Source organism: Oryza sativa, chromosome 10 (genome assembly GCF_034140825.1).
Source record: "Oryza sativa Japonica Group chromosome 10, ASM3414082v1".
Lineage (NCBI taxonomy): Eukaryota > Viridiplantae > Streptophyta > Magnoliopsida > Poales > Poaceae > Oryza > Oryza sativa.
Window position 1 is genome coordinate 23,815,008 of NC_089044.1, and position 11,838 is coordinate 23,826,845.

General features: G+C 48.9%; 1 protein-coding gene across 1 annotated transcript; it reads left to right on the forward strand.

Moving 5' to 3' along the window:
• Window positions 1–6,354: 6,354 nt before the first annotated feature.
• LOC4349517 (protein NRT1/ PTR FAMILY 8.3) lies at window positions 6,355–8,368 on the forward strand. Its single transcript, XM_015758831.3, has 2 exons — window positions 6,355–6,682; window positions 6,767–8,368. Exons 1-2 carry the CDS (start codon window positions 6,362–6,364, stop codon window positions 8,159–8,161), a joined length of 1,716 nt encoding a protein of 571 aa, XP_015614317.1. The 5' UTR covers window positions 6,355–6,361; the 3' UTR covers window positions 8,162–8,368.
• The last annotated feature ends 3,470 nt before the right edge of the window (window positions 8,369–11,838 follow it).

The window sequence follows — 11,838 nt, forward strand, 5'->3', positions numbered from 1 at the left end:
TTCTTCTCGTTGTCAGCAATGGTCTTGAACAAGAGATCAAACTTGGCGTCTAGATCCATGGCTAGTTTTGGACCGTAATCCCTCACATGCTCTCCGAATTTAGCCAACCAGATTGAGGGAGCCGAAACTTTTGTGGATTTCTCACCGCCGAAGCAGCCAAATCCCACCTCGCTCTGGAGAAAAATTTACAGCCAAATCAAGAGGAAATGCAGCACGGAAGGGCTCTGATACCAGATTGTTAGGGCTCACAAGGATTCACTCAAGCACACACATAATTTGGCAACACTATGATAGTTTCCTCTCAGATCCAACAGGATCGAGCCGCCGCCGCCTACGCCTCCAGTTGCCAATTCAATGTCTTAATTCAGTTTACAGAACAGTATTTAACTAACACCAACATCACGCCAGCTCACAGGCGAGCAAGTGACTCACGCAACCCAGTCTGGGCCTTGGACCTTGGTATTGGGCCTCCTCAGACGAGCTGGATGACGGCCCAAGTCTTCAGCTTGTCTTCCTGCTTCTTCTGCCTTCTCAATACTTGGCTCCCTTCTCTTGTCCTTGTCTTCTTCAGGATCACACTCCCTGACAATTACTTGCTCCTTGCTAGTTGGTACTTCCTTCACCTAATAAGCTAAGGACAGGATTTCCACACAAATTGCAAATTCGGTTTCTTCTGGCACTAGTATGGATCAGTCTTGTAATTTTGGTCACATATTATTTGGTGGAGTCTGTATCGCCAAGGTAAACAGAAGAACAAAATAATAAACAAAGGTATCACATGAGCTAGCTCAGCATGCTATACGCTGCCGTAGTAGTGCTCTTTGGCTAGCTGGAGTCGACTCTGGACGGTATCAACGTCTATTGCTTGAAGATTGTAATGCTCCTTATGTTCAATTAATAAGTCTCTCTTACCCTCACAAAAGAAAAGGACAGAAATTTAACAGCCCAAATGCATGAGGAATTTTTTTAAAAAGTGGAATGGAATATGGGCCAAAAGCCTATTATCATTCCGCTGCCCAACCTAACCCACTGGAAAGGAAAATATCCTCTTCCCAATCCCACCTGCAAATCAAGGAATAAGTTCACTTAGGATCCCTTGTCTTGACGTAGAGTTTGAATCACGTCCTGGTACCACAGTACCAGATATAACACGTCTCTCAAATCCTAAAACTAGTGCAGACAAGATCCAAAAACGGTTTGGATTGGTTGGTGGATACCTACATGGTTAGTTGTTTTGACTTAGCCCTTGTCTCGTGCGGTGTTGAAGTGTCATTATAAGCAAAATTAAAAAAATAAACAAAATGCTTGTCAGTGGGTCCTACTTCCCCCACTTCACTCTCACCTCTCTATCTCCCCTGGCGGGCGGCACCTTCTTTCCCCTCTCTCTCCCAACATTCCCCCTCCCTCCTCATGCTCCCTCACCGATCGGCCACCGCCACTTCCGCTTTCTCACTACTAAAGGTGGGCAGTGATGGAGCGCAACGAGCTCAAAGAACGGCGGGCGCAAGCTATGTGGTCTTCCCCTTCCCTCCTCTCCCTCCCTAGCCACAGTTGGCGATGGTGAACACGATGCCGCTGCCGCCCGCGCCGCCGGAGATCCTGCTCGTGCCCATCGACGAGCAAGATCGAAAGGCGGGAGTGAGGAGGAAGGATGGGGAGTTGCACGGCCGCAGCGATGGACATGAAGGTGACAACGCACCCCCCCCCCATGGAGCAAGAAGATGGTGAAGTCCAATGGACACTACCAAGTCCCCGTGCGCTACCACAGGCAATGAGAAGGGTGGTTGTGCCCAAGCTCGACCGCCGCTGTCAGCGGTGGCGGAACGACATGGGGATTTGGATGCACGCGGGCAACGATAGTTATCTCATCACCCTACGTGCCTCCGCGCGTCTCATCCCATGCGCCCTTGTTGGATCTACGAGCATTGACATCATCATTGGCGGAGTTCAGGCTCACTACATTAGCGAGGGTGGTGGCATGCGGAGAAGCAGGTTTGCACGACGGTGTACTCTAGTCAAGCTCAAGCTCCTGGTGCGGTGTGCGACTGTCCAGGACACGCTCTAGCACATCATTGTGGATGTTTGTGACATCCCGGGCCAATTAGAATGTGGCATGTATGGCCCATGATAGCTGCATGCGCATGTTTAGTATCACAGTGCTAGTTTAGCATGGGTAGAACTAACTTATAAGAGCCTAACCCTCCAACCATATCACTCCCGAGTTAACTCTTTTACACGAAGCGAGGACGAAAGTGTAAGTGGGATGATATATGTAAGTGGGCCGACCCATTGGGCTCTGCGGTTTTGGAGGGTGGGTTGTTACAAATGGTATCAGAGCTGACCCTCGTGGTTGCGCGTACGAATCAATGTGCGGGCTCATGGCGCATGACACGTGTGGGCTCTGTGTGAGGCACATGTTATGTCATACGCCAATTAGGATGTGGCCTATGTGGCCCATGAGAACTGTCTGCGTAGCCGACCCTCGTGATTGTGCGTATGAATCAATGTGTGGGCATATGGCGCGTGAGGCACATGTCATGGCATGTCATACGCTAATTAGGACGTGACCTATGTAGCCCATGAGAGTTGTGTGCGTATGTTTAGTACCACAATACTAGTTTAGCAAGGGTGAAACCAATTTATAAAGGCATGACACTCCAACCATATCACTCTCGGGTTAACCCTTTTACATGAAGCAAGGATGAAAGAATAAGTGAGGTGGTATGTGTAAGTGTGCCCACCCGTCGGATGTGTTGCGCTACGAGGTTCTAGAGGGCCGGTTGTTACAATGTCCCCCACTTGCAAGAGCCCTTTTTACCACCTCTCACTAGCACCGGTGCCTTCTTGTAGCCTTCTCGTCGTGGGCGGCACAACGACAACCATCGAGGTGTATAAGACCATAGTCGCCTTCCTTCGCTCGATGGTCTGGGACACTAGGTCCTCCTAGGCTGTGAACATGCAGCCTTCTTTGTGCGGCATACGCCGCTGACTGAATCACAACACCCTCCTCCACCCCCTTCTTGCTCAAGGCACTCCTGGTGGTGAAGGAGCATGGGACGAGTGCAACCCGGTGGTGAAGGGGTGCAGCATTACCAAATATGCCTCCCGATCCGGCGGGCAGTGTGGCTTGGGCGGCATTGGTGATCAAAATGGTGAGCTCAATGGGCTCCAGTAGGCTATCCGCACGCTCGTTGTTCCTTGCCCTGGTCAACGTCATGGCTGTCATCGAGAGCATGCTCCGGCATGGTGCTCCCGTTGACGGAGAACGCTTTATCTCATGCCCATCCCCCACCGATGGAGAGAGAAATAAGAGGATATGAGAGAGAGAGAGGGCAGAGGAAGAAGATGCCAATGATATGTAAGGTCTGCATATTTCATTTATTTATTTATTCTAATTGAAATGCCAACATTGACGTCACGCATGACAAAACCACCATCACAACCGCCTAGGAACCTAAATTGATCTAGTTTTAATAATTGAGGGACACTCTATATCTGGTTTCACGGAACAAGGGATCCTCTATATCTGGTTTCGCGGTAGAAGGGCATGGATTGAACTTTGGCTATAGTTGGATTGAATGTGGTAGAATCCAACTACTAGTTGCTGCCATGCCCAACTCCCTCAAATCAGATTTGAGCCCCATGGATTTGGGTACTGCTCGAATCTCGATCTGTTTTAAGTCATGGAGTAGTAATAAGACTTGAAGTTTATGAATACCACTAGTATTAGTATGCGAGGATTCAACCAGCAGTTGGGTTCTCCATACGCAAACGTGGCTGCCATCTCCTTGCTGGATTCGTGCCATCGCCATCCCTGCGCCGTACGGGATCTCACACCGTTGCTAGCTGCATGGATTCACGCGCGCCGGCTGCTGCAATGGCGAAAGAGGCGACGGGCGGAGGGAGGTGAGAGCATATCTACAAAAATTCTAGGTAGAAACACTTTTGTGTTCGGCTGGTATTTTTGCAGCTGCAGCAGTAGTACTCCCTATGTACTACTTCCTCCGTTTCACAATGTAAGTCATTCTAGCATTTCCCACATTCATATTGACGCTAATGAATCTCATTAGCGTCAATATGAATGTGGGAAATGCTAGAATGACTTACATTGTGAAACGGAGGAAGTATAATATAAGGGATTTTAACTTTTTGCTTGCACTGTTTGACTACTCGTCTTATTCAAAAAAAATTTAAAATTTTTATTTATTTTATTTGTGGCTTACTTTATTATCCAAAATACTTTAAGCATAACTTTTCGTTTTTTATATTTACACAAATTTTTTGAATAAGATAAGTGATCAAACAGTACAAATAAAAAATTAAAATCGAACGGAGGAAGTAGTTAAGAATTGCTGTAGTTTACAGCGAATTTATGATGCAGTAGCTGTAGCTTATATGGCTGCCGAACATAGCCACTATGAATTTGGGTTCTCCGTTATGCCATTTTCACACGGTCCACACGTACGGAAGCAAGCTCGACACGGACATATGAACTTCTATCAATTTTAGAGGTAGAGATTCAATCCCAACTAGTGCATGCGACGTGCAATTTTTTTTAATCCATTCAATTCCAGCAGTTCCAGTTGACTAAGAGATATTTTGGTAGGCAACTAAGCAGGTGATTACAGTAGAGAGTACGTTTGCACTTCACGTGGCTCACATGGTCTCTCCCCTGAATAATATTGAGGTTTCTAGTTCCAGACTTCAGAGAAGCAATTTAATTATTATAATTAACTACCACTAGTAATGTAATTAAGCGGCCAATGCAAATTTATTTTTGATGTATAGTCCTACTCCAGTAGGAAGTCAGAATAGATCGTTGGAGAAAAGAAGTCCTAACGACAAATTAAGTTGGGTGCTTTGCCTTGCCTGTGATTAGTTTTAGTCGATCGATCGAGCCTAGCGAACGGTGCTGCCCTCATTAATCTAATCAAATGGATCGATCAATCAATTAATCTACTGACTGACTGAGTGCGGTTGGGTCGTCGTCTGTGTGTATACACTACTGGAGTACTATGGAGTATATTGCTATTGGCCTGATGCTTGGCTGCTGGCCGAATCCAACGTGCCTGACTAACTATCCTCGTATACTAATACTAGTGGTATTCGATCTTAACTACAAGTCTTACCCCATGACTTAAAACAGAGCAGTAGACGTAGTATTATTTATTTTACAAGTAGGATTAATTGTAGATAAATATAGTCAGCTGTAGGCCAGCTTAATTTCTCTGGGAGTTGGACGCGATTATTCAGTCTGAAAGGGAAAGGGTTGTTCATAGTTTCAGGTGGTAGCAGCTGCTGGTAATTGAATTAAGCCGCATGCCAGTGCCATGCTGCCAAATTGGTTCGATCGAAATGCATTTTGGGTTGTTAGGTTGCTGCTATATACAATACATAGATAGATAGATAGCTTGAATTGAAGGGAAGCAATCTAGCCACGCAAAGGCAAATTAACCAAGTTAGCTGCAGCTGCAGCTGGGATGGCAAGATGGATGGATCGCTCAACTACCACCATGAATTGACCACTGTGTGGGTGTGGAGTAGTAGTTGCTTTGCTATGCTATCTTGTATCGTTGCACATGTATACGCATGTACTGGAGGTGATCTTTATCCAAAAATGTAACGGAGGTGGTGGTTGGCAAGCTGGATACATGGATGGTTGTGGCTGCTTCTCTTAATTCTTCACATACACGTATCGGTTAGTTATGACTACCGTAATTTTGATAAATTGACCGTTTTTTAAAAATAAACTATGTCAAAAACTAATTCCAAACGCCGTCAATCCCGATGGCGTTCAGCTAAAATTTCTCAACGCCACTTTAGTTGATACTGAAAACATGTTCGACGTGACATAAATTAGCGTAAAAAGGAGCTCATCGCCATGTTTTAAATCTCTTAATAGGTTTAAAATGGTGCGCGGGCTAAAAGAATTACTATTTATTGTTATCATTCACGAGCTAGCATTTTTGTAATTAGTTGAGTTAGATATCGGCTTTCCATTCTCAATCAGGTTCATGTCCTGCCAGATTAAGACGATAGACAGTTTTCTCCAGCTAGCCAGCGCGGTGCTTTGACTTTGTCATCGCGCGCGCGCATATATACTAGTACTGGAGTCTGGAGTCGAGTGTATATATATATATCGATATGTATGATGATGATGAAGAAGATGATGGTATCGAATCAAACTAATTAAACCGGACAGTTGTTGTTGATGATGATATACGATCGAGCAGGAGCAGCTGAGGATTAGTACAGAATCCATATATTGGTAGCTACGAGCCTACGACCTCGCTGCCTCGTATCGTGAAATGAGATACTAGCTAGAAAGGTGGTGGTAGGGGATAGATCCGGGGCGGGCGGCATGAGCATGAATAATATGATGGGTAGTCCACCAAGTCGTAGCAGGGGCAGGGATGAGAAGAAGAAGAGGTGGAAGTGGAAGCTTGGGCCGGCCACCATCCTGGGGTTCGAGCTGCTGGAGAGCATCGCCTTCTCCGGCGTGGCGCTGAACCTGGTGGTGTACCTGGCCACCGTCCTTCACGGCACCCTCGCCTTCAACGCCGCCCATGTCGACACCTGGAATGGCACCACCTTCATCGTCCCCGTCATCGGGGCTTTCCTCGCCGACTCCTACTGGGGAAAGTACAGGACCATCCTCGCCTCCCTCCTCTTCTACCTCGCCGTAAGTCATTCGCTCTTTCATACTCGATCCGATCCATACATGCAGCATGGAGATGGATAACGTACCAGGGCGGGCCTTGTGCAGGGCCTTGTGCTCCTCACCGTCTCCGCCGCTGTCCCCTCCCTGCGCCCGGCGCCGTGCACCGGCGTCCCATGCTCACCGGCCACCGGGACCCAGTTCTCCGTCTTCTTCCTCGCGCTCTACCTCACCTCCATCGGAACAGGCGGCGTCAAGTCTGCGCTGCTCCCCTTCGGGGCAGAGCAGTACGAGCGCGACGACCACGACACTGATCAGGAGGGCGCCCCGGCCCCGGAGAAGACGAAGCAATCCTTCTTCAGCTGGTTCTTCGGCGCCATCAACCTCGGCATCTTCGTGGCCGGGACGCTTGTATCGTGGGTGGAGCAGAACGTGTCGTGGGCGCTGGGCTTCGGCATCGCCACGCTCTGCCTGCTCATCGCGTCGGCGGCGTTCCTGGCAGCCACGCCCTGCTACAGGGTGCGCCTCCCCACGGGGGACACCCCCATCAAGGCCATCCTCAGGGTGCTGGTGGCCGCCTTCAGGAACAGGACCCGGACGCTGCCTCCCGACGCCGACGGCGATGGCCTGTACGAAGTCGACGACGACAAGAACAAGAACGGCGGCGATGATGAGAAGCTGGCGCACACCGAGGGGTTACGGTGGCTGGACAAGGCCGCCGTGAGGGTGGACGGGGGCGGCGTGTGGGAGGTGTGCACGGTGAGCGAGGTGGAGCGCGTGAAGGTGCTGGCGCGGATAGTGCCCATCTGGGTGACGTGCGTGCTGTACGCGGCGTCGCTGGGGCAGATGACCACCACCTTCATCCAGCAGGGGATGGCCATGGACACGAGGGTGTTCGGGGGGAGGTTCCGGGTGCCGGTGGCGTCGCTGGTGTCGGTGGAGGTGGTGTTCATGCTGCTGTGGGTGCTGCTCCACGACGTGGTGGTGATGCCGGTGGCGAGGAGGTGGTGGCGCTCGGGTGGTCTGACGCAGCTGCAGCGGATGGGCGTGGGGCGTGTGCTGGTGGTGGTGGCCATGGCGACGGCTGCTCTGGTGGAGAGGCGGAGGCTGCGAGGGGAGAAGCGGTCGATGAGCATCTTGTGGCAGGTGCCACAGTTCGTGGTGCTGGCTGGATCCGACGTGTTCAGCGGCATCGCGCAGCTGGAGTTCTTCTACGGCGAGGCGCCCGGGTCCATGCGCAGCATCTGCTCCGCTTTCTCCTTCCTCGCCCTCTCCCTCGGCTTCTACGTCAACTCGCTCGTCGTCACCATCGTGGCGGCGGTCACCAAGAGGAGCGACGGCTCCGGCGGCTGGCTGGCGCCGGACCTGGACACGGCCCACCTCGACTACTACTTCTGGCTCTGGGCCCTCATCAGCCTCGCCAACCTCGCCCTCTACCTGCTGCTCGCCGCCCGCTACAAGTCCAAGAAGCCCTCGCCACCGCATTCTTCTTCTCATCCCTAGCCACTACCACTATCATCTCCTTCTTCTTCCTCCACCATTAATTGTTCATCCATCATCATCATAGACATACCATATATACGCACGCATATCTCATCTCATCTGTAAGATGGATCATACATAGTCTGCAGCAGTGCATCTTGTATCTTTCTACCTATAGCCTATAGTTTGCTTCTGAATTTAACATCGGAATCCAGGGAATTGAACTGACGACAAACTTTTCTGCATACGATCGAATTGGTAGCTTTTGGGCAGAAACAGCCGTTTTTTTGACAAATTGACCCTTTTCAAAAACTTATTTCGAAACTAACCCCTGCTAAAAACTTCAACTAAAACTAGGCCGTCGGCTCAGCGCCAAGCGCATTGGCGCTGAGGTTGGCCGTGTCAGCGCCAACGGGACTGGCGCTGACATTGTGCCACCGTGGCGGCCGGGCCGATCCCCCAGCTGACGTGGCAGCTACCTCAGCGCCAACCGCTTCGGCGCTGAGGTGCCCAACATCAGCGCCAAGTACGTTGGCGCTGATCTTGGCTACTTTGAGCCCGGCCGAGGCCGCCCCAGCCAGTTAGTCCTCTGTTTTTCCCCAGCCGCCCGCCTAGGGTTCGGTCGCCACCGCGTTCTCCTCGCCCAATCTCCCCCAAAAACCTCTCTAATCGAAGGTGATTTGTGTGGCATTGAGTTTGGGATCGGAAGAGAAGGTAAACCCCTCTATAAACCCTAAGTTCCCCAAAGTTTTATTGGATATTTTGTATTGTTTTGGTTGTAGACGTGGTTTGATAATAGTTGGCTAAGGATGGATTATTAGATGGATAATGTGGGTGGGGATGAAGTGTGGAGGTGGCATATCTTTATCCATTTGGTTGTTGTTGATACATTTGACAAAATATATTTGGGATGAATGTTTGGTGATGCACTAGGGTTTGATGGGAGATGGATGTGTGGTGATGGCCTAGGATGTGGGATGTATTTGTGGTGATTGAGAGGGTTTGAAAGGGGTTGATGTGTGGTGAAGGGTAGGTAATTTGTAGGAGTAGAGTTTTTTTTATCAATAATGTGTAGTATTTGAGTAAGGTACTTATTTATTGGAAAAATTAGACATGTTGTTAGCTTTTGAAGTATTGGTATTGCAATGGTAATTACATATTATTTTCAAGTAAGTAATTTTTATGCATGGGTTAAAAATTGTAGATGGATAGATTGGTCCGGCTTCATTATGGTGGTTGTGTGGTAGATGAAAGTACACATGGAAGCCAATTTGAGGGAATGACAGTTAGACAATTAGTGTTTTCTGTGAAACCTACCTTTGAGGAGTTAATGTCTCGCATCAAGCATGAATTGGATTGGAGTGACGAGTCGGTTGGTATGCAAGGGAGATACGATGTGGGCGGCGGTGTCATGTCACATAAGTTTATGTTAGACTTGAATGGAGAGATCGAATGGCAAACATATATAGATATAGTATTGGGGTCACATTTCAAATCTCTTGAGGTGTTTGCATGGAAGAAAGATGGTAGGATAGGGAAGAAAGAACTTATAGACCTTAATGAAAGTCTACTCATAGAATCACCCATTAACTGTCACGAACTGTCGGAGAGGTGTAGTAGGAAGGAAAAATTGATTGAGGAAGACGTGGAGGGGGGCGAGGGAGTAAATGATATGGCGGATGTGGAGGTCAGGGAGGAGAATGACCCGGTAAGGGAGGAAGTACATGCAGAGGAGAATGTGCCGTTAAGGGAGGAAGTACATGCAGAGGATAATGTGCCGTTAAGGGAGAAAGTTAATGTGGAGGAGAATGTGCTGGTAAGAGAGGAAGGAGATGTTGAGGATGGTCGGGAGGTAGGAGATGATGTGGAGTTGCCTGAGGAAGAAGCGAATGCTAAGAATGTAAGTATGGGCCTAAGGGAGTTGGCTAGGCTGAAATTCTATACCCGAGAGGAGTGTGAGGAGGCTATGATACGCAGTGGATTGAACCCAGGCTGGTTGGAGTATGATACAGAGGATGAATTGGATGAATCCGCTTCCGACTCCGATGATGATCGTCTAGTGCGTAAGATGTCAGAGCATGAAAGGACTGTGTTTGCGAAACTGGTGGGTAGAAACCCGGAAATAACACAATTCGAGAATCTTACCAGATCCGGGCTAGCAATTGCTGATGGGGATCCACAATATGACGGTGCCTTCGAACCAATGTGTGATGAACCAAGGAAGGGGTTGGAGTTTCGATCGATGGATGATCTGAAAATATGGCTACAGAGTTATTCTATCCGTGTCCACCGGCCGTACCATGTGAAGGAATCTAACGCGTCAGTAAAGTATACTGTGGCTTGTCTCGATCGCCATTGCAAATGGCAGATTAATGCAAGGAAGAGTGGAGGAGATAGGTGGCGGGTGACTAGGGTGGGCGAAGACCACACATGCTGTAGTGCGGAAGTAACCGGCAAGCATTTGCAACTTACTTCAAGGTTTATTGGAAATAGGTTACATGCATTTGTGCGAGCTGAACCTACTTTATCTCCAGCAGCGATTGTCGAGGCAGTTGAGCAAATATAGCACTATCGGCCTACGTATGGCAAAGCATGGCGTGCTAAGCAAGATGCTATGAAGGTCATTTGGGGAGATTGGGACGAGGCGTATGTTCGCTTGCCTACACTGATGCGTGCCATCAAAGCAAAGAACCCTACCATGCATTTCCGTGTTGAGGCTCACCCCGAGAAGTCCAGGATGGTGGATGGAGTACAGAGACGAGTATTTGGACGTGCATATTGGATATTTGGCCAGTCCATAGAAGCATTCAAGCACTTGAGGCCGGTGCTAGCAATTGATGGCACTTTCTTAACCGGTAAATACCAAGGTACATTGCTCACGGCAATAGGGGTCGACGCCGGGTTACATCTTGTTCCCTTGGCGTTTGCTCTGGTAGAGAAGGAGAATACATCCAACTGGGAGTGGTTCATCAACATGTTGAGAAACAAGCTGATCGGTCCTAATAGAGAAGTGTGTATAATTTCTGATAGACACCCTGGCATTTTGAACTCCATCATCCACATCATGCCTCATCACCTAACCATTCACCACAGGTGGTGCATGAGGCACTTCTGTGCTAACTTCTACACAGCTGGAGCTACGACTGATCAGATGAAAGATCTTGAGCGCATATGTCAAATAAATGAGAAAGCATTTTTCCTAGATGAGATAAAACGCCTCATGGGTGTGGTCGGAGAGAGGCCAAAGAAGTGGCTAGAAGACCACATGCCACTTAAGGTCAAATGGGCAAGAGCATTTGATACCAACGGGCGTCGCCATAGCATCATGACTAGTAATATGGCCGAGAGTTTCAATAATGTATTGAGAGGCATTCGGAAACTGCCGGTTACAGCTATTGTGGCATACACATTTTCGAAGTGCAATAGTTGGTTTGTCGATAGACACAAAGAGGCAACTGTAGATATCCTGAGTGGAAAGAAGTGGCCCACAAAAGTTAAGGACATGTTGGAGGAGCAACAAAGACGAACCTTGGGGCAAAGAGCAGCATGTTTTGATTTCCCTTCGATGAAGTATGAGGTCAGCGAGCAAGGCGGAGTCACGGCGGCTGGGGTTCAATGGGGTGGACGTCACTACGTCGTGGTTGCTCGAGATAACACATGTAGTTGTCAGTTCCCTCAGCTCCATCACTTGCCATGCC

What these genes read in the sequence shown, in the direction of transcription:
- LOC4349517 (XM_015758831.3), top strand. Translation starts at nt 6,362, where the DNA reads ATGAGCATGAATAATATGATGGGTAGTCCACCAAGTCGTAGCAGGGGC. An exon ending in CCCTCCTCTTCTACCTCGCC is followed by an intron (nt 6,683 to 6,766) that starts GTAAGTCATTCG and finishes GGCCTTGTGCAG; the next exon opens with GGCCTTGTGCTCCTCACCGT.